General features: G+C 37.7%; 2 protein-coding genes across 2 annotated transcripts in view; one reads left to right on the plus strand and one right to left on the minus strand.

The window, feature by feature from the left end:
* The window catches only part of LOC125853815 (mitochondrial thiamine diphosphate carrier 2-like), a 216,221-nt gene extending 200,986 nt beyond the window's left edge, over positions 1-15,235 (minus strand). The window contains exon 1 of the mRNA XM_049533571.1: positions 15,228-15,235. The gene's annotated coding sequence lies outside the window, so the exon portion shown is untranslated. The remainder of the gene's footprint in view (positions 1-15,227) is intronic.
* On the plus strand, positions 14,516-15,332 carry LOC125854396 (uncharacterized). The gene is made up of 2 exons (XM_049533933.1): positions 14,516-14,671; positions 15,030-15,332. Exons 1-2 carry the CDS (start codon positions 14,516-14,518, stop codon positions 15,330-15,332), a joined length of 459 nt encoding a protein of 152 aa, XP_049389890.1.
* The last annotated feature ends 8,164 nt before the right edge of the window (positions 15,333-23,496 follow it).

The raw sequence follows: 23,496 nt of genomic DNA on the forward strand, positions 1-23,496 counted from the left end.
TCCTCCTCCAACTGTAGCTCCAGCACAGACTGTGGTCCTAGAGCCACAAGTACAGGGCCCTCCTCGGTCTCTCAACAGACTAGAGGTCGAGGGATTGAGGACTATTCTTAAGAAGAAGAGATTGTTCACAGATGTTGTGGTGGATAGGTATATAGAGATATGGAACACTCTTAAGTTCTATAAGTTTGAAATTTTTGCTAAACCCCGGGGTCCTTACATTCCAAATTGGGTCCATGATTTCTATTCAGCTTACAGAGACTTGGTGCAAAAGGGGAAGAAGAATGTCAGTTCCTTCAAACCAGTTGACTCTGTGATAGTCTGGGCCAAGAAGGTGAAGTGCGAAAGTGAGGACATAAACGATGTTTTGGGATGCACTTATAACTTCATGCACCAATACATCGATCTGGATGACATTGGAGGACCTGAAGGGTTGGTTGGCACCCCTATTATTTGATGCCACCCCGAGGCGGATAGAGGCTGGTGTGCCCACAGAAAAGAAGGATCTTAATGTAGCAGCTCAGTACTGGTTCGGGTTCATCAGCAGTACGATTATGTCGTCCCAAAATGAATTCTCACACACCCAAAGGTAGCATGTCTAGGGTCCATCATTTCTCGCCAGTCGTTGAAATTGGGATTATTGATTGAACAGGAGATGGCCATAAGAAAGGCTAGCAAGGGGACCGGGTCGGCCCGCCCCGGCCCACGACCGACTCAAGACCCGTCTCGCTGGACCCAATCCCGTATGATTTCGAGAGTTGGAGGGACTTCGGGATAGGGGACCGGCTAGGGGTCGATTCACCCTTTGGTCCCGGTCCTGGCCCGTCTGAACAGGCTGGTTTCACAGGATCCCCTATTTTTTTTTTAATTATATTCATTGGGGGAACGGCTAGTGGGTCCCCCCAACGGATTTATTCACCTTTTTCACTTCCCCAACACTCCCTACCACCCCCTCTACTTTTAATAATTTAATTTCAACCATCAAGTTATCATAAATACACTTTAACCCATTTTTAATATTATAAATACCCCTCTATCCCTTATTATTTCTTACAAAATCATCTATTCTCTCATCTAGTTTATATATCCTCTCAATCTTAAGTCTTAATTTTTTATACCATTTAAGTCTCATATTGTATCATAATACATATATTTCAATTCTAAATTTTCATATTATATCATAATATATAGAATTCTCATATTTGCTATCAAGTATTGGAGTTCCAAATTACAAGTTACAACAAACTACAAGCTTCAAGAATCGGTTATAACGTTTGCTATTAACGCAGACGTTTGGTACATTCGTTTTAAAATATTTATATTTTATTTTTCTTCATTAATTTTTGTGTTATTATTATTTTTATATTACACTTTACATATAATTAAATATGAGTTCTAGCAAAAAAGATACAGGTAAAGGAAAAGAGAAAGAACCAAGTGGCATTAGTAAATTATTTAATTTTAATAAAAAAAGTAGTAAGGTAAAAAATGAGAGTAAATGTGGTGGTACTTCTAGAGTTAGATTTAATACAAATGATTCTACTTATGTTGATGATACTTCTTATGATATTGATTCAAATGTTCAACTCGATCATGCAATTTTAGAAAGACGTTATGGTAATATTAATCCCAATCTTGATGAAAATTCAGGTGAAGAAGTAGAAGTAGATTCGGGAGAAGATGAATTAGAAGATACACCTACTAGTCCGGTGACAGAAATTCCAAATGAAACTACAAATTCAAAGGAGCAAAATTGTGAACGCCCACCCTTTATACCTCCTACAAGGGAGAAGGTGAAGTATCAATGCCCTAAAACTTCTGTTGTGTGGCAATTTATGACTTACGATAAGGAAAACTCAATTGCTATTTATAGTAAGTGTAAGCAACCTTTTAAATATAAACAAGGCGGAGGTCAAGGTGGGAAGGGGGGGGGGAGGGTGAGGGGGTTAAATAGACATTTGTTATCTTGTGTGCCGATTCAATATAAAGAAGCTAAAGCATTAGCCGATAGAAAAAAAGGAATTCAAGTTAATGATGCTGATATTAATGTTAATGAATCGGTAGGAGTCTCTAACATGGTTAAAGGAACATTAGATCCTTCTAACCCCATTGGTCCACTAACACAACGTAAATATAATAAGGAAAGAGATCGCGAAAATTTAGCTAAAATGGTTTCTGTTTGTGGTATGCCTTATAGTTTTCCTTCACATCCAAGTTTTATTGAATATATTCAACAAACTTATAATCCTTCTTTTAAAGATTTTTCAAGAAATACTGTTAAAGTTGATGTTTTTTTATATCAAGGTAAACATTGTCAATATCTTCGTTGTTTGTTTAGCATATTAGATTGTAGAGTGTCTATAACTTCGGACATGGGTCGTAGTGTTAATGGACATGATTATTTAACTATCACAGCACATTGGATTGATTATAACTGGAATTTGCAAAAAAGAATCTTAAGTTATAAAGAATGTGTAGAGAAAAACAGGGGTGCATATTTAGCTTCAAATATTTTGATTGTTTTACATTATTACATGCTTATAGATAAAGTAATGTTTGTCACATTAGATAATGCATCTAATAATACAAACGCTGCTAGTATGTTAAAAACTAGATTATGTACAATTGATATTAATGCTTTTCATGTGAGATGTATTGCACATGTATTAAATTTAGTTGTACAAAATGATAATTCATTATTTAATTGTGGTTGAAAATTGAATATGATGTTGCCTGGATTTTTTACGCTCATAGATCTGCTAGATTTAGGAAATTTAATGAGCGTTGTGTACTATGTGATTTGCCACCACGATAAATTCCAAGACATTAAAACAAAGTGGAATTCTTTTTACGAAATGCTTTCAGTTGCTTACGAATATAAAGGACTCATACAAATGGTGTTTAATGCTCATAATGCTAACCCATTGATAGAATTTGTGAAGAAGATTGGGAAGAAACTAATGAACTGTTAGAATTTTTAAGACTTTTTTATGATGCTACAACCATGTTTTCTGGAATTTATTATCCTACTATTTCATCAGTATTAATAAATATTTGTGCTATTACAATTCAATTTTCTAAATACAAAAAAAAATTGAAAAATTTAGAGTTGCAATTGAAGGTATGATTGAAATTTTTTAAAAATATTTGTTTCCTATTCCTCAAATTTATTTAACTGCTACTTTACTTAACCCTCAATATAAATTACGATGTGTGCAGGCACTTGTTGAAACTTTTTATGATACTTTAGAAATTTTATCAAAAGAAATTCCAACTTGGCGATCATATACATTCATTGGCGGAAGAAAGTTTGGAAACATTAGTTTTATTTAGAGACTGGGACAACGCCGAGAGGAGAAATTATAATTTGCCAAAGTTAAATTTCAAACAAGAAGCTTGGATTAATGTTGTAATTGGATCTAGTGACGATGAATTAGAGTCACGAGAGTTTCTAGCAAGTTTGCCAACACCGGAGGATGTTACCGTCGATATGATACAATAATTAGAATTGAATTTTAAAGGAAAATACAAATATTAGATTACATCCGAAAACTAATTGAAACAGAACCCTTCCTAGAAAATGGCTGCGTAAATTAGTTACTCCTCTAATATTTGTACAAATACTAGTTTTACATATGAGAACTTATTGAAACAGAACCCTTCCTAGAAGGGAGCTGTGTAGATTAGTTACTCCACTAATATTTGTAAATTCTAAGTTCTAAGTTGCAATTAGATTTTATTGAATAAATTTGAAGACTTTATTCAAGTCTTTTTTATACAACTGTTGTCTTGCATTTTAATTTTAATATATACATACATATTTACATATATACTAAAGTAACTTTAAAATACTTAATTTAAAAAGTGAAATTTGACATTTGAAATTTCAAGTTTAAATTACTTTAAAATATTTAAAATACAAACTTGAAACTTGAAACTTGAAACTTGAAATTTGAAATTTGAAAACTTAAGTATTTTTTATTAGCTAAAAATGTTATTAAAAACCAAATAAACTAAAAATATTATTCAATAACATATAATTTAAATACAAATAAATAAACATATAAAAAAATAAAAATCTCACATCCCGTCCCGCCAAACCCTGTCCCATCTCGTATATATAGTGGGACGGGATGGGACGTATTTTTGTCCCACCAATCCCGGTCCCCGCCGAATCCCGGCCAAGGCGTCCCCCGTCCCGTCCCCCTTCGTCCCGTCCCACAGTCCCCGTCCCCTTTTCAACCCTAGCCATGAGGGCCAAGTAGAGACGGACTTCACTCACATTCCCGGTGTTGATCACCGAGCTGTGCAGACGGGTCCGTGTTCCTCGAGATAAAAAGACGAATGTGGAGGTGACACACACCTCCTCTACTGACATCTAGCGTATTGAGGCCAAGTATCAGTGGGATGAGGCTGACAGGAGGAGGGCAGCCCCGTTGGACACATCCCCGAAGGTTGATGTTGATATGGTCCCTACAGAGGCAGTTATGCCTAATCAGGCCAGTGGGCCCTCAGTACATCTGTAACTCTTTCTTCTGAGACTCTTAGCTCTTCTGATGCTACCCCTTCCGCTAGATCTTAGTCCTCCGATCACCTAGGTCATGCTCTACAAGATGGGCCATTTAGCCCAGTCTGCTCATGTGTGTGCCTCCCGGTTAGAGGCCGTTATTCCTAGGATGATTGATAGGGCTATTGTTATTGCGTTGACACCCCAAAGCTGAGATTGGTAGCGACAAGTTGGACTTAGATGCCTTTACGGTGAAAGTAGAGGTGTTTGAGAAGGGCCAAGGATCCTTAGATGAGGTCACGACCTTGAAGGCTGATATCACTAAGTTGAGAAATGATGTGGACCAGCTAAAGTCCACAGATATGTCCTTGATCTTTTGTACTGTGGAGATCCCAGATGTCCCGGGCACATATATTCCAGATTGTTCGGATGTGCCTCCGGCTACCACCGGAGATGATGTTAGAGCTGATGGGGTTGTTGTAGAGTCTGAGGCTGAGATAAAGAGCAGCTTGGTGTTCTTGAGGAGGCTGTCTATTAGGACCTAGGTGACTTGGAGGGTGCCATGTACGAGACAACTAGACTGGCCTCTCTAAGAGATGTTTCGATGGTGAGCTCCAGTGGAGCTAAGGATAATGTGATACTGGGCACTGATGCCCAGACTGAGAGTGTCTTAATAGCTGAGACTCCGGGCTCTGATGCCCAGAAAGATGGAGCGACGGACATGTAGACTTCACCCAGGCTTAGCTTGGCAAGATAACCTTTCCCCTCCCTCTCTGTTACTTTTTAGATTGTTTTTATTTTTAGTTGCATTTGAGGACAACTGCTTTCTTTTTGTTGGTGGGGTGAGGTATTTCCATACCTACCTCTTGTGGGCTATTTTGTGAATATTTTGTGTTTTTATGAATTTTGGAGATCATTGGTTATATATATATATATATATATTGATTATGGTAATGCGGTTGTTCTTAGCTTGTGGCCCATTGTTTGGATTTGAAAGCGGTTTTGAACCAATTTTTTTAAAAATACCGATGACTTGAATAGTGTTCTTAATTAAACAAAATGAATGTGCGGCTACGATGAGGTAAACAAAGTTACATAGGCAATATGTAAACTTTGAGCATCTTGTTGTGACTAACTGATTGTCAATGAAGTCTCTTGTGATGAACATTGCACGCTAGCTAGAAAGTGTAGAGTCTTGTTTGATTTGGTACCAATGCCTTGTGTGGTGAGGTTGTCTTGAACATTGTGCTTGATAACACCTAGAATTTACCCCATTGGTCCGATTGATTGATGTAAGGCAAGCAACAGAAATGATCTTAGGCAAGAATTTTAAAGAGTGAGCCAATTTGACAATATATCTCTTTGTGGCAAAGCTCGTGAAATGTGTGAACCTTGTTTGACACATTTTGAGCCGATCCTTTTCTTGGAAGAAACTTGAGCAACTTTGACCTCTTTATCCCATCACCCATAACCTTCATGAATTAGTGGTTTGTTTGAATAGTCAACTTAGGCCAAAAGCCTAAGTTGGGGTTGTGGTGAAAAAAAAGAAAAGTCAAGAAGTGTGAAGATTCCTCCTTTGATGGATTGTTTTGAAAAAAAAAATGGAACCCCTCCATATAAAAAAACAAGAATGAAAGGAAAGAGATTGAAAAAGAGAACATGTCGTGAAATAAAGTGTGTGAAAAGAATGAAGAATAATGGGGTATCCAGTGATCCATGTTGAGTCGAATAATGGGGGGAGTTTGAACATGTTTGAATGTGAAAGAGAAGGATAAAGAGTGATTTTTAGGCCATATTTCATGAAGGTAGAAGCCATTAAGCCTAAATGACCATACCTTTATACGCAGCCCCGTTACAAACCTTAAAAAGACCGTTGTGATCTTTAGTGAGCTGAAACAAATGTTTATTGGAAAATAAGGGCAAGCCTATGGGTGGAGTCATGCATGTATTCATCTTTGTGAGTGTGAGAGTTGTATTTGATTTCGAGACTTTCAATTTTGGAGAAATTTTGTGTGAATATGGAATAATCTTTGTTGTGAGGGTATTTGAGTACCTTTGTTGAGCTTGAACTTGCATTTGAAGCAAGCATCGTGAGCTTGAGTACACTTAATGATGGTAAGTCACAATTTGAAACTTTGAGTGCACAATTGATCATGGCATGAGTAGTTTGAACCTTGTTGTGTGCATTCATGTTGAGTCTTATGCAATACTGTTTGTAGACATCTTTATTAAACTGTTGATCTTGAGTTTTACTTGAGCACACGCAAAAGTTTAAGTTGGGGGTGTTGATGAGTCTGAGATTTCGACTCATTTAGGGCTTTGTTTTGATAGTTTTAGTGTCCTCGAATGCTAAATTTATGCTCTAAACTTATGTTAAAGTATTGATTTGTAGCATTTAAGGCTAAGGAGCAACGCAATGACACTACTGGGCAAAAAGGAACAAACAAGCTGAAGAAGTGAAGAAAAGCAATCTTGGTGATCGCCAAGACCACTTGGTGCATCGCTGAGTGGATCTTTAGCTCGCCTAAAGTTCTATCGTGCCAGCCCTGGTAAAGAACCAACTTGGCAACAGAATTAGGCAATCGGCAAATCGCCGAACGACTCCGCGATGAAAACTTTGATCGCCTAAAGTCATAGAACCCTGAAGGTTGATGACCAATGCAAAATGGCAATGGAAGGGAGCAAAGGGCGAATCGCCGACCCGTTCGGCAAAGCCCGACTTATCTCGCCCAATGGCTTTTCAGGCCAAAAATTGGGTACCTATAAATTGAATTTTGAACTGAAGATTTAGTATCATGCTATCATTCAGTAGAGTTTTCTTTTAGTTTTTGAGTTCCATTGTAGACTTTGAAGCTTTTGAAACTCAAACTTGAACAATTGCAAGTGGGTTTTTGAATTTACTCAATTTGGACCATTGTAAAGTCTTGGGAACCTTTACCCAGATCATGGTTATTGTATTTGGTAATCGTTTCTCTATTTTTATGATGTGTAATCATATGATTATGGGCTGAATTAGCTTATGGGTATTGATTATTACTAATTTAAATGCTTAATAGAAGTGGGTTTAATTGATAGTTGTGTTTTAAACTAAGAATTGTAGTTGTGAATGCAATTTGAACTTAGAGTTCTAGGCTTGCTTAAAAAAGAGGTTTTAGAATCAAAGCTTTCAATTGATGATTGTAGTTATTGGGTTGATATGAGTTTTACTCGAAAGAGTAAATCCTAACCTCAATTCTACCTATCTAGCTTGAGAGAGTAGATGAATTAAATTGTGGGATGCTCTTATTTGCTAAGCTTATTGATGTTCAAAAGAAATCACTTGAATCGTAATAGTTGTTCGAGAGAAAACTATCTCACTTATAGACTTGCCTACCCACTGATATTTAGGTATTTATTAGTAATTTCAATCACCCATATAGTGAAATTTTCCTATAATCGATCATATCCCAAGAATTCCTCTTTATATTGTTATTTCCCCTGTTTTCATTCTTGTTTTAGTTGTTAATTACAAATCCAAACCCCCCATTTTACATTCATTGTCAACCCTTTAGATTTTTTTGCATGTTTTGGATAATTTCTATTCCTATAACCGATTAGACCACCTTTGCACTTCATAATTGAATTTGAACACGTACCGCTCCCTGTGGGTTCGACCCCAACCTTTTGTTGGGTTTTATACTGGCTAACAATTGTTTATACCTAGAATTGGATGACGTGTACTTTGAGACGTTAATCAATGTGTTGGCTTGTTGTTGAATGTAGTGATTACACCATGCTGAATATTTATAAAGGAAAGATGAGTTTTCAGAAAATGTCATATGATTGCTTGAATTTTTAGGTTGCTTCTACAAAGTGTTGTTTAGTATAAACAATCATTTTTAGTTTGTTGTGTTGCTTGAGGACAAGCAACGATTTTAAGTTGAAGGGGTGGATGTACCGTTGATTTACGATAATTTTAATGCTTTAAAAATGAGGTTTTGCCCGTGTCATAAGCATGTTCTAGTAGATATGATGGTATTTTGCTTGAATTTTACAGTAAATATGTCTTGGAGTAGTTGGCACTAAAATGTTGCAGCATTAGGGATTTTTTGTGTTTTGACAACTCAACCTACGAACCGTAGGATGATCTACGAGTCGTAGGAATGAGTCGTAGTTTGAAGTGTCGATTCTGGAGCTAAGTGTAAAACGACAGAAAACATTGACGAGCTATAGTAGCTTATACGAGCCATACAATTGAATCGTAGAAAAGTTCAGAGAGTTTGAATTTCAGTACCTTAATGACGATTAGTCAGGATGAGTCGTACAAAGGTCTACTGTCAGTAGATCATGCCCATATAAATTTCTCTTATATTGAAGGACACGTTGATTGACGGAAGATACCTACGAACCGTAGGAATTCCTACGAGTGGTAAGTGTCAACTGCAGAAACGATTGCCCAAGCCAGTTTTCCTAGATTTTCTTTTCCTACTTTATTTAGGATTGTGTTTTTTATAAATTTAGTTGTATTTTTTGTTTTTGAGTGGTTAGACGTTTTGAGAATTTTCCTTTTCGCTTTGAGAATTAACTTGCAAACATTTTAGCATTTACTTCTTAAAGTGTTATTTTATAAAATTTACTTTTGTTCATCAATTCAAGATTCTAGATTTCATCTACTCTAATTGTAAGTTCGTTGTTTATTCTATTAATCATATTATGAATTGTGATCACTCAAGCATAAGTAGCTAAATCCACAACTAGGGTTGTGGGAACCATGAGTAATTAACAAAGTAGACCTAATAATTAAGGAATTCTTGAATAGTGTTTATGCATGTATTGTTGATCGCTTTGTTTTGAATGCATTTTAATAGTGCGCAACGTTAGAACTCTCTTGATTCCTACTTGCCCGATCAAGGAAGTAATGAATGGTAAAAGAGATTAAACAACGGGGATTTAGCATTGAAAATCTTCTATCTAATAGCCTAACCCAAATATGTGAGGGCTAATCTGGGTCAAGGGTAAGTGTTAGTAAAGCATACACCCGTAGACCGACTAAGTTGTGTGGTGAAATTCCCTACTTGGACGACCAATCACTTAGGAGATACCTAACTTACCGACTTTGCATGACAAAAGGGTTATTATAGTAAGGTTTAATGCGTTAAGAACTTGTGGGGAACACATATGCCCTAGTTTCATCTCATATTGATATTACAAACTGCAAATCTTTTACCTGGTTACTTGTTACAACAAATCAATCAACAATTATTTTGTCTGACAAAACCCCCCCTTTTTATACGGAAATAATCTAACTAAAAGTATAATCAATGGTAAATTGGCCTAAGTTTAGACTATATTCCTCATGGGATCGACCTTAACTTTTGTTAGGTTCTTTATTTGACAACAACCGCTTATACTTCTTTAGGGAGGTGTAATTTGGGTGTATCACTACTCTATGATGTTTAAGCTTAGTAGTGCTTTTTCCATGTATGATGTTATGTTTATGGAAATGACTATTTCACTGGAATAGAACTTAGCACCGAGAGAACTTTGAGGTGGAGATTCAAATAAGGTAGTCTCTAGTAGCAACCTCTTGTTCCAAACTACATGTCCTTGTATGATTGACTTAAATGACCTAAAGAGTGGATCCACATATAGCACATGATATGATACAGAATTATACCTTGACAAGTAGACTCTCATTTCTCGATGTGGGACTTACATCAAATTCCATGTTATAGCTTTCATGGTCTATTGTCAGTTAAAGCTAATATCCCACAAAATAAACTAATTTTTCCTTAAAGACTTTATGAAGCTTTTACTCATGATCTTAAGATGCATGGACCATGTCAACAGTTATGATGTTCAATAAATGTTTTATTATGTTTAGCTTGGTCATGCATAACATGTTCTCTATTATGTCCTCTTATGATCATGTTCATATTTTATTGCATTCTCCTCATACTTAGTACATTTCATGTACTAGTGCATACTTGTGCCTTTATTTTTTTATTAATATAGGGTGTGACGATTCCTCTCCCTTTGTTTGTGGCTAGGTGATCACTTTAGAGATTTAAAATTTTGGTGAGTCCTCACACTCAGAGAACGATGGCATATTTATTGATTTCTTATGTCTTTATATTATGGATGTTGTACATGGGTTACCGATTACATCTCGACCACTCCTTAGATGCAATATATGGCTTGTCAAGACTGATACACTTTCGCTTAAATGTCAAACTTTTTATTTCATATGTGATTTCTTGCTTTTCTCTATTTTGTTGTGTATATACATATCAAGTGTCTTGTTTAGGGCCTCTCGAGGTCTTATACTTCATGTCACGTCTAGGGCATACTTTAGGTCGTGACAAACTTGGCATCAGAGCACAAGGTTTTAGAAAAAGGTCATAGGAAGTCTGAAAAGCCACGTTGAGTAAAGTCATGTTCATAATTATGAAGCGCGCCACATTTTATATGTAGGAGGCTATAAAACGTTTAGAAAACTTCATTTATTTCATTACTCTAAAGTCGTGCCATAGAGTTTATCTCAATGAAGATCCTTCTCTAAATTATGTTCGGTCATTTTCACGATATGGCCCCTCGAAGAGCTCATGTGAGAAGGAATGCGGGCAACGATAATGTGGAGCTCGGGGTTCCTTAAGTTCCATATTGATTCTTTGGCAGAGCAAGTGGCTCATTGTAACATCACGCAAATTGAAATAGCCATGAAGAAGCTAAGAACTGGAAATAGTCATTTTTTTTAAAGAATGAAAAATCTGGAAAATTGTTCAAGTTAGGAAAAGTTAGTTTTTGGTCAACTTCAAACGGTCATAACTCCTAGCTCAGGATGAGTTAGGTGTATTTCCAGATATGGTTGGAATGATCTTTCCAACGCTGCTGAGTTTGCGCGATTCCGAGTTTGTATTAGTGAGTTATGCCCTTTGAAAGTTCGGTTGTTCGAATAAGGAAAGTCCTATCCGGATTTTAGAAGGGTAGTTTGGTCTTTTCCTTACCCAACTTAATTAATTTGTTTTTAGGAGTTTAATTGGGTAAAGTCAGCTTTTAGTCAGTTTTAGAAAAGTAAATTTCACGCTAGGGCTTGGAGAAAAGAGAAAGGAAAAGGGGAAGCAAGAACATTCAGGATTCGTCAAGATCGTCGAGATTAGCTTGTGGATTTCGTCGAGGGTGATCCCTACAAAGTATGTGAGATCACAAAGCATTGGGTTAATTCGCCTGTAATATCTTGCACCTAGAAACGACTATAAAGAGTTTAAAATATGAAGATATTTATTTTTAGAAAGAATAAAGAAATCTGGAAATTTTGTCTAGGTTAAGAAAGTGAGTTTTGGTCATCAAAGTTTGACGCATACATTCTTTTCTAGCCGGAGATAGAGGAAAAATAAACTGCAAAAGCAACTAAGTCAACGCCTATTTGCTGTGGATCCATTTTCAAACGACCATAACTCCTAGCTCATGATGACTTAGTAGCAGCTCTTGATATGGTTAGAAAGCCCTTGAAGAGATCTTTCCAACGCCACTGATATTTCACGATTTCGGCATCGTATGAGTGAGATATGTCTTTCGGAAGTTGGGTTGTTGGGTTGTTGGATTGAGAAAAGTCCCAATCCGGATTTAGGGAAGGGCAAAGTAGTCTTTTCTCTAATTAATTTTCTAATTCATTTTCAGGGATTTATTGGGGTAAAAACTGAACTTAATTCAGTTTTGGTAAATTAGAATACGCTTAGGGCTTGGAGAAAGGAGGAAAAAGAAAGAAAGGGAGAAAAGCCAAGATTTCGCCAAGAACCTCAAGCGTTTGAAGTGGAATTCGTCGGGGTTGATCCCTGTTAAGGTATGTGAGATCTTTTAGTGATGGGTTAGTTCACCCACACACCAATTTGTTTCAATTCAGCGATTTTGGGTTGTTTACATGTTAAAAAGTGAAGTTCTTGAACGACATCGTTGAGTTCTTGATTAGTTGTGCTGTTGAGGTTTCTTTCTGATTTGATTACTGTTTACGGGTGGATTTTCAAGTTAGATCTGTTGTAATTTGAGAGTACTAATGATTCTAAGTGTTTGGACAAAGAACCATTAGAGCTTAGAGGGTTTAGAGATGAAAAACGAAGAAGAAAAGTCGTCAAACACCTGGGGAGGGGGTGGGGAGTCACGCCAGACAGCGCGCCCCAAAGCAGTCCCTGAATGTGGGGATCTGGGGTAACGCGCCAGCCATAGCACCCCATCTTGCTCTCTAAATGTTAAGGGCTGGCGCCCCGCGCCTCTCAGAGCGTCAGGACACCAATTCTCCTCATTATTTCCCCACCTTTTCGTACTTGTTCCTAAGTGATGTACCTATGTTTCCTAATCGATTTCAACACTCTAAAGTACATCTAAATGTCATGAAATCATCCATAAACAGGAGAGCATGGACCTTGAATTCATAATTCAATTCAAGGAAAGTTAAGATCAAAGTCAAGTGAAGTAAGAGTCAAGTCAAGAGAAGTTCTTAGAGTTTTCTAAAAGTCTTTCGCAAACGTTTTAACTTTATTTTAAGACTTAAGTTTTGAGTTCATTAAGGAGTAAAGTTGAAGTTCATTCCTTCAAAAGTATATGGGGACTAAGTATTTCCAAAGATATTTAAAATGTTTTCACATTTAGATAAGATCGGAAACTGAGATTTCCAAAGAGCCTTCGGGCTAGATTTCAGAAAAAGTAATCGCTTTCTAAATGAAGCAAGAGGGAAAACTTTGATTTCCAAGATAGCCTTTGAGCTAAGTTTTTGAGCACTAATCTCAAATCACAGAAGAAATATGTTTTAAAAACATAAGAGCCAGTACATTTTTGGGAGTAGTATTGATCACCCAATTGGGGGAACGTTCAAAGAACCCACAGCCCCCCATAGAACCATGTAGCCATCATGAGTAGAAGAGGTTCATACTTTTTAGATGAATCCTTTTCAAATTAGATTAGTGGATCAATTTGGCAGTTCAGGTTTTATACCTTTGGCCGGGTATAAGATGCTCTGGCAGCGTGAGGTTGATCGATGTATCATCACTATAGCTCTTATGTGATGGTTGTCGGTTAAAGAAACTCCCACAATAGTTATTGTATTTTTATATACATCAGTTCATTTGTATTTCTACATACATCTCAGATTTATTGTATCTTTGTATACACACAGAGTTAATGGCATGTTTTTAAACAGCTTTTCTTTATATTGCACTTGTTTTAAATTGCTTTATATTGAAATGAGTAAGTCAGGTTGAGTTGAGTTGAGCCAGGTAAGTTATTCAGTTTCTTTCAGATTTCCTTCCAGCCTATGTTTGTTACCATTCCAACTCGCATACTCATACATGCCAGTTGGCCTACATCTTATTATGATGCAGACACAGGTAACTAGGATCGGCATTCCAGCGCATCGTTGATCCAGTGAGAAGTTCAAAGTCAGTCGGTGAGCCTTTTTGCATTCCAGAGAACTCTTTTTATTGTTTTCTCGTTTAGTTTTTTTTTAGGATGTTGTGGGGTCTGTCCCAACATCCATATTAGTTGTTATTAGAGGCTTTGTTGATAGTCAGATATTAGTCCTTTGAGTCTTTTCATTAACATTTCTTACTGTTAAGACTTGGGTTGCCACTTTTGGCCAAGTTGAATGTTTAATCTTTAAAACATTCTCAGTTATTTTATTTCAGTTCAGTTATGTTCATTTATCATTATAGATATGAATTTTGTCTTTTGCTGAGTTAAGTAAGCCAGGCCAAGAGTTCGCTTGGAGCCAGCAATGCTCTTCGAGTGCTAGTCCCGCCCATGGTGTAGGCTCGAGGCGTGACAAATATGGTATCAGAGCCCAGAGTTCAAGAGTCCTAGAGAGTCTACGAAGCCGTGTCTGTAGAGTCCTATTTATCGGTGTGAAGCGCGCCACATCTATAATAAGGAGGCTACAACATTTAGGAACTATCTCATTTCTTTCACACTCTTTTCATGCGTTAGAGTTTATCTCTAAAAAGTTTCCCTCTAATTCGTGCTTGCGCGTGTTTTCAGATAACCATGCCTCCACGAAGAGCAGTCAGAGGTTATCCAGCTAGGAGGAATGTAGAAGAGCAAGAGTTACCTAATGCACCTGAAGTGCAACAGCAAGGAGAGGTCTCTAATGGTGAGTTTAGAGAGGCTACAAGGATGTTTAGCCAACTTGTGACCAATCAGGTTGGGCAGCAGAGAGGAGCTCGGTAAGAAGAGGTCAACACTTCAAGGATTCATGAGTTCTTGATGATGAATCCCCCAAGTTTCACTAGTTCGAGCAATGCAGAGGACCTAGAGAATTTCATTAAAGAACTGAAAAAAGGTGTTCGATGTGATGCATGTTGTTGATAATGCGATAGTTGAGCTATTTGCATATCAGATAAAGAATGTTGCTGGGACCTGGTTTGATCAGTGGAAAGGGGGTAGATCTGAGGATGCACCACCTGCGAGTTGGGCCTGTTTTGAAGAGGCTTTCTTAGGGCGTTTCTTTCCCCAAGAACTGAAAGAGGCTAAGGTACATGAGTTTTTCACACTAAAGCAGGATTCTTTGAGTGTGCATAAGTATGGGTTGAAGTTCACCCAACTGTCTCGCTATGCTCCTGAAATGGTTGCGGACATGAGGAGTAGGATGAGTTTAGTTGTTGCTGGTTTGGGTCGCCTGTCAATCAAGGAGGGCCGAGCAGCAATGCTGATTGGGGACCTGGACATCTCGAGGTTGATGGTCTACGTGCAACAGGTAGAGGAAGAGAAGAGAGAAGAGTTCAAGAACAACAGAGCCAAAATAGGGAATGAGTCCGGGAAACAGAAGAGTAATACAAACCAGTCGTCTTTCCAACATAAATAGAAGGGACCTACTCCATCATCTGCTAGTGCACCTGCACCTAAGAACAAGAGTGAGTACTATGGTCAAAATTTCAAAGTTAAACCTACTTATTCATAGGGTAGTGCGGCGCAAGGAGCTAGTAAACCTTTTGTCTACACCAAGGATGGTAGGAGTCATTCAGGTATTTGTCGTGAAGGCTCCACTGGTTGTTTCAAGTGTGGTCAGAGTGGACATTTCATGCGAGAGTGTCCAAAGAACCGGCAGGGTAATGGGGGCAATAGAACCCAATCTTCTTCAGTTGCTCCACCAAACATGGCTGCACCTAGAGGAGCTACTTCTAGTACTAGCGGAGGAACAAACCGCTTATATGCTATTACTAGTTGCCAAGAGCAAGAGGATTCGCCAGATGTTTTCATTGTATGATTCGAGTCTTTGACTTTACTGTTTATGCCTTGCTAGATCCAGGAGCGAGTTTATATTTTGTAACTCCATATGTTGCTATGAAATTTGATATTATTCCTGAGCAACTTAGTGAACCATTTAGTGTTTCCACACCTGTTGGTGAGTCTATTATAGCAGAGAGGGTCTATTGTGATTGTCACATCTTCGTCAATCACAAGAGTACCATGGCTGATTTAATTAAGTTAGACATGGTAGACTTTGATGTCATTCTTGGTAAGGATTGGCTTCATGCCTGTTATGCCTTAGTTGATTGTAGAACTCAAGTAGTCAAGTTTCAGATTCCTAATGAACCAGTCTTAGAGTGGGAAAGCAGTTCAGCAGTGCGTAGGGGTCATTTCATTTCGTACCTTAAGGCAAGGAAGTTAGTTTCTAAAGGGTGTGCCTATCACTTAGTCCGAGTTAGTGACTCAAGTGTTGAGATACCTCATATCCAGTCAGTTCCAGTAGTAAAAGAGTTTCCAGAAGTCTTTCCAGATGATCTTCCAGAGTCCCTCCTGAGAGAGAGATAGACTTCGGTATAGATCTTATTCCAGATACTCGTCCTATCTCTATTTTGCCATACAGAATGGCACCAGCTGAGTTGAAAGAGTTGAAAGAGCAGTTGAAAGATCTTTTAGATAAGGGTTTTATTCGACCATGTGTCTCCCTTTGGGGTACTCCGGTCTTGTTTGTGAGAAAGAAAGATGGTTCCCTTAGGATGTGTATAGATTACTGTCAATTGAACAAGGTTACCATCAAGCATAAGTGTCCTCTTCCAAGGATTAATGATCTTTTCGATCAGCTTCAGGGTGCTTCTCATTTTTTGAAAATAGACCTTAGATAAGGTTACCATCAGTTGAGAGTAAGGGGATGTTATATTCCAAAGACAACTTTCAGAACCAGATATGGTCATTATGAGTTTTTGGTCATGTCTTTTTATGACCAATGCACCAGCAGTGTTCATGGATCTTATGAACAGAGTCTTCAAACCTTATTTAGATATGTTTGTTATCATCTTCATTGATGACAAACTAATCTATTCAAGGAATGAAAAAGATCATGCTAGTCATCTCAGAATAGTTCTACAGACTTTGAAAGATAAAGAGTTGTATGCCAAGTTCTCTAAGTGTGAGTTTTGGCTCGAGTCTGTGGCATTCTTAGGCCATATTGTGTCGGGAGAGGGAATTAAGGTTGATACTCAGAAAATTGAGGCAGTGCAGAATTGGCATAGACCCAGATCTCCAACTGATATTAGGAGTTTCTTGGGTTTAGCTGGCTACTATAGAAGATTTGTAGAGGGTTTCTCATCCATTTCGTCTCCTTTGACGAAGTTGACGCAGAAAACAGTGAAGTTTAAATGGTTTGAAGCTTGTGAGAAAAGCTTTCAGGAATTGAAGAAGAGGTTGACTACTGCCCAGTGTTGACCTTACCAGAAGGTACTCAAGGTTTTGTGGTGTATTGTGATGCATCTATAGTTGGCTTGGGTTGTATCCTAATGCATAATGGCAAGGTGATAGCTTATGTCTCCAGACAGTTGAAGGTTCATGAGAAGAACTATCCAACCCATGACTTAGAGTTGGCTGCGGTAGTCTTCGCTTTGAAGATTTGGCATCACTACTTGTATGGTGTTCATGTTGATGAATTCACTGACCACAAGAGCTTACAATATGTGTTCACTCAGAAAGAACTCAATCTCTGACAAATGAGGTGGTTAGAGTTGCTCAAGGATTATGACATGAGTATTCTCTACCATCCAAGTAAGGCTACTATTGTTGTTGATGCCTTGAGTAGGTTGTCTATGGGTAGTACTGCCCATGTTGATGAAGAAAATAAAGAGTTAGCGAAAGATGTGCATAGACTTGCACGCTTAGGAGTCTGACTGATGGACTCCACAAAAGGAGGAATAATGGTGTCGAATGCGGCTGAATTATCACTAGTGTCAGAAGTGAAAAAAAAGCAAGACCAAGATCCCATTTTGCTTGACTTGAAGGCAAATGTTCAAAAGCAGAGAGTATTAGCTTTCGAACAAGGAGGGTGGTGTGTTAAAATACCAAGGTAGATTGTGCGTACCAATGGTGGATGACCTCCAAGAGAGGATCATAGAGGAAGCTCATAGCTCCAGATATTCCACCCATTCGGGTTCCACCAAAATGTACCATGATTTGAGAGAGGTATATTGGTGGAATGGTATGAAGAAGGATATTACAGATTTTGTTGACAAACATCCGAATTGCCAGCAAGTGAAAGTTGAACACCAAAGACCTGGTGGTTTGGCGCAGAATAAAGAACTTCCAGAATGGAAGTGGGAGAAGATTAATTTGGACTTCATCACAAGTTTGCCAAGGTCTCGCAGATAACATGATTCCATTTGGGTGATTGTAGACAGAATGACTAAATCAGCCCATTTTCTACCGTTAAAAACTACCCACTTAGCAGAAGATTATGTCAAGTTGTATATCCAAGAAGTGGTAAGACTTCATGGGGTTCTGGTCTCCATTATTTCAAATAGAGGTGCCCAATTTACAGCACGGTTCTGGAAATCTTTCCAGAAAGTTTTGGGCTCAAATGTGAACTTGAGCACTACCTTTTATCCTCAAACTGACAGGCAAGCAGGGTGCACTATTCATACCTTAGAAGATATGTTGAGAGCTTGCGTGATTGATTTCAATCATAATTGGGATGATCACCTACCTCTCATTGAATTCGCTTATAACAACAGTTATCATTCTAGCATCCGAATGGCTCCATATAAAGCTCTTTATGGGTGAAGATGCAGATCTCCTATTAGATGGTTTGAAGTTGGTGAAGCAGGGTTGATAGGACAAGATTTAGTTTACCAAGTCATGGAGAAAGTGAAGGTGATTCAGGAGAGGTTGAAAACGGCGTAGATTCGTCAAAATCCTACACAGATGTAAGGAGAAGACCATTAGAGTTCGAAGTAGATGATTGGGTATATTTGAAAGTTTCACCCACGAAGGGTGTTATAAGGTTTGGTAAGAAGGGGAACCTTAGTCCCCGGAATGTTGGACCTTATCGCATAGCCAACAGGATTGGCAGTATAGCTTACGAGTTGGAGCTACCACAGGAATTAGCAGCGGTTCATCCGGTATTTCGCATCTCTATGTTAAAGAAGTGCATGGAAAATCCTTCATTGATAGTACCAAATGAAAATGTTAGGATTAAGGATAATTTATCTTATGAGGAGATTTCGGTCCAGATTTTAAATTGCCAAGTTTGCAAGTTGAGAATAAAAGATGTTGCATCAGTCAAAGTCCTTTGGATGAACCAATTTGTTGAAGAAGCTACTTGGAAAGCTGAAGAGGATATGAAGACGAGATATCCACATCTCTTTGAATCCGGAGAAAATTCAGATCAAGGTACTAATCCTCTTCTTAGTACTAGCTAAATTATTAGTATGCATGTTGTTACTTGTTTGTTTTTTTTTGTTTGCTTGTTGAGTGTTGAACTTGATATTACTACCCTTAGCTTAGTGAAATAAAGCTCATTCGAGGACGAATGTTCCCAAGGGGGGGATATTGTAACATCTCGCACCTATAAACGACTATAAAGAGTTTAAAATAGGAAAATATTTATTTTCGGAAAGAATAAGGAAATCTGAAAATTTTGTCTAAGTTAAGAAAGCGAGTTTTGGTCATTTTCAAACGACCATACCTCCTATCTAAGGATGAGTTAGGAGCAGATCTTGATATGGTTGGAAATCCCTTGGAGAGATCTTTCCAACGCCGCCAATTTTGCATGATTTCGACATCGTATGAGTGAGATATGCCTTTCGGAAGTTGGGTTGTTGGATTGAGGAAAGTCCTAATCCGGATTTAGGGAAGGGCAAAGTAGTCTTTTCTCTAATTAATTTCCTAATTAGTTTTTAGGGATTTATTGGGGTAAATACAGAAATTAATTCAGTTTTGGTAAATTAGAATACGCTTAGGGCTTGGAGAAAGGAGAAAAGAAGAAAGAAAGGGAGAAAAGCCAAGATTTCGCCAAGAACATCAAGCGTTTGAAGTAGAATTCGTCGGGGGTGATCCCTATTAAGGTATGCGAGATCTTTTAGTGATGGGTTAGTTCACCCACACACCAACTTGTTTCAATTCAGCAATTTTTGGTTGTTTGCATGTTAAAAAGTGAAGTTCTTGAAGGACATCGTTGAGTTCTTGATTGGTTGTGTTGTTGAGGTTTTTTGTTGATTTGATTCGTGTTTTCCGGTGGATTTTTGAGTTAGATCTGTTGTAAGTTGAGAGTACTAATGATTCTAAGTTTTTGGAGAAAGAAACATTAGAGTTTAGAGATGAAAAACAAAGAAGAAAAGTCATCAAACACCTGGGAAGAGGAGGTAGGGCGTCGCGCCAGCCAGCGCACCCCAAAGCAGTCCTTGAATGTGAGGATCTGGGGCAACGCACCAGCCAGAGCGCCCCATCTTGCTCTCTGAATGTTGAGGGCTGGCGCCCCGCGCATCTCAAGGCGCGTGGGACGCCAGTTCTCCACATTTTTTCCCTACCTTCTCGTACTTGTTCCTAAGTGATGTACTATGTTTCCTAGTCGACTCCAACACTCTAAAGTACATCTAAACATCATGAAATCATCCATAAACATAAGATCATAGACCTTGAATCCATAATTCAATTCAAGGAAAGTTAAGATCAAAGTCAAGTGAAGTAAGAGTCAAGTCAAGAGAAGTTCTTAGAGTTTTCTAAAAGTCTTTTGCAAACGTTTTAACTTTGTTTTAAGACTTAAGTTTTGAGTTTAGTAAGGAGTAAAGTTGAAATTCATTTCTTCAAAAGTTATGGGGACTAAGTATTTCCAAAGATATTTAAAACATTTTCACATTTAAATAAGATCAGAAAATGAGATTTCCAAAGAGCCTTCGGGCTAGTTTTCAGAAAAAGTAATTGCTTTCTAAATGAAGCAAGAGGGGAAACTTTGAATTCCAAGATAGCCTTTGAGCTAAGTTTTTTAGCACTAATCTCAAATCACAGAAGAAATATGTTTTAAAAACATAAAAGCCAGTACATTTTTGGGAGTAGTATTGATCACCCAATTGGGGGAGCGTTCAAAGAACCCACAGCCCCCATAGAACCATGTAGCCATCATGGATAGAAGAGGTTCATACTTTTTAGATGAATCCTTTTCAGATTATACTAGTGGATCCATTAGGCAGTTCAGGTTCTATACATTTGGCCGGGTATAGGATGCTCTGGCAGCGTGAGGTAGATCATTGTATCATCACTATAGCTCTTATGTGATGGTTGTTGGTTAGAGAAACTCCCACAGTAGTTATTGTATTTTTATATACATTAGTTCATTTGTATTTCTACATACATCTCAAATTTATTGTATCTTTGCATACACACAGAGTTTATAGCATGTTTTTGAACAGCTTTTCTTTATATTGCACTTGTTTTAAATTGCTTTATATTGAAATGAGTCAGTCAGGTTGAGTTGAGTTGAGCCAGGTACGTTATTCAGTTTCTTTCAAATTTCCTTCTAGCCTATGTTCGTTACCATTCCAACTCACACACATACATTCAATGTACTAATGTCAGTTGGCCTGCATCTTATTATAATGCAGACACAGGTAACTAGGATCAGCATTCCAGCGCATCGTTGATCCAGTGAGCAGTTCAGAGTCAGTCGGTGAGCCTCTTTGCATTCCAGAGGACTTGTTTTTATTGTTTTCTAGTTTAGTTTTTTTTTAGGATGTTGTGGGGTCTGTCCCAACATCCATCTCAATTGTTATTAAAGGCTTCATAGACAGTCAGATGTTAGTCATTTGAGTCTTTTCATTATAATTTCTTATTGGTAAGACTTGGGTTGCCACTTTTGGCCAAGTTGAATGTTTAATCTTTAAAACATTCTCAGTTATTTTATTTCAGTTAAGTTCATTTATCTTTATAGATATGAATTTTGTCTTCCGCTGAGTTAAGTAAGTAAGGCCAAGGGTTCGCTTGGGCCAACAATGGTCTTCAAGTGCTAGTCCCGCCCAGGGTGTAAGCTCGGGTTGTGACATCACCCACGCACCAATCATGATTTATTTCAGCGAGTTTAAGTTCTTGAAATCTTAGAAATTGAGTACTTGAATGGGTTAGTTGAAGTATCATTAGATTTTTGTTTCATTGAATTCGTTGAGGAGTTGTTTGATCCTAATTTGTGATTTTAGGTTCTTTTTTTAGTAGAATCTGATTACTTTCAACATTTAATCGATTCTAAGTGTTGGGTAAAAAAACCCACGAAGTTTAGAGGATTTAGAGTCAAAAAATGAAAAAGAGATTTCGTCGGACGAAATCTGACATCAGTGGCACGTCGCGGAACTGGTTCCCAATTTTAGGAATTTTTGTTTCACGTTGCAGAGCCGTCACAGATTCTTCTGCCTCAAAAGTTATTTTTGAAACTAAATTTTAAAAGCTTCTGCGCGTCACGGACCCACCGTCAAATCTTGATTTTTGGTCTTTTATCGAGTTTAGCTATCTAAAATCATTCCTAAACATCATAAGATCTTTCCAATCACGAATCACAATCCTTGAATCCATAATTCAATTCAAGGACCAGTTAAGAGTCAAGCCAAGAGCAGTTAAGATCAAAGTCAAGAGAAATCAAGAGTCAAGTTAAGAGAAGTACATAAAGTTTTCCCAAAGTCTTTTGCAATTTAACCTTGTTTAAAGACTTAAAGTTTTGAGTTCAGCAAAGAGTAAAGTTGAAGTTCATTTTTTCAAAAGTATATGGGGACTAAGTATTCCCAAAGAGATTTAAAATGTTTTCACATTTAAATAAGAACGGCCACTGAGATTTCCAAAGAGCATTCGAGGTAGTTTTTAGAAAAGAGTAATCGCTTCCTAAATGAAGCAAGAGAGGAAACTTTGATTTCCAAGATAGCCTTTGAGCTAAGTTTTTGAGCACTAATCTCAAATCACAGAAGAAGTATCTTTTTAAACATAAGAGCTAATATTATTATATTTTTGGGAGTAGTATTGAGCACCGATATGGGGGAGAGTTCAGACAACTCACAGCCCCCATAAACCATGTAGCCATCATGGCTAGAAAAGGGTCATACTTTTTAGCTGATTCCTTTAGTACTTTTTAGCATAGACTAGTGGATCCACTTAGTAGTTCAGGTCATATGCCCTTGGAAAGGTATAGGATGCTCTGGCAGCGTGAGGGAAATCATTATTTCATCACAACAGTTCTTACGTGAAGGTTGTCGATTAGAGAAACTCCTACATAAGTTATTGTATTCTTATATACACAGTTATTTGTATTTTTTACATGCATTTCAGAGTTATGTTGTATCCTTGCATACATACAGAGTTGACAGCATGTTTTTAAACATTTTGTTTCTCTATATTGCACTTGTTTTAAATTGCTTTATATTAAAATGAGTTCAGTTATGTTGAGTTGAGCCAGGTAAGTTCTTCAGTTTCTTTTAGATTCATCTCAAGTCTATGTTGTTTTAGAATTCCAACTCGCATACTCGTATATTCAATGTACTGATGCCAGTTGGCCTGCATCATCTTATGATGTAGATACAGGTAACTAGGATCGGCATCCGACGCACCTTTGATCCAGTTGAGCACTTCAGAGCCAGTGGTCAGCCTCCTTGCATTTCGGAGGACTCCTTTACTGATTTTAGTTCTTTTCAGTATTTCATTTGTTAGGATGATCGGGGGTCATGTCCTGACATCCATCTCAGTTGTTTTAGAGGCATTATAGACAGTGAGATGTTAGTTCTTTAGTC

The sequence above is a fragment of the Solanum stenotomum genome, chromosome 1, assembly GCF_019186545.1.
Source record: "Solanum stenotomum isolate F172 chromosome 1, ASM1918654v1, whole genome shotgun sequence".
In the NCBI taxonomy this organism is placed as follows: Eukaryota; Viridiplantae; Streptophyta; class Magnoliopsida; order Solanales; family Solanaceae; genus Solanum; species Solanum stenotomum.

What these genes read in the sequence shown, in the direction of transcription:
- LOC125854396 (XM_049533933.1), top strand. Translation starts at nt 14,516, where the DNA reads ATGCCTCCACGAAGAGCAGTCAGAGGTTATCCAGCTAGGAGGAATGTA. An exon ending in GCCAACTTGTGACCAATCAG is followed by an intron (nt 14,672 to 15,029) that starts GTTGGGCAGCAG and finishes ACACTAAAGCAG; the next exon opens with GATTCTTTGAGTGTGCATAA.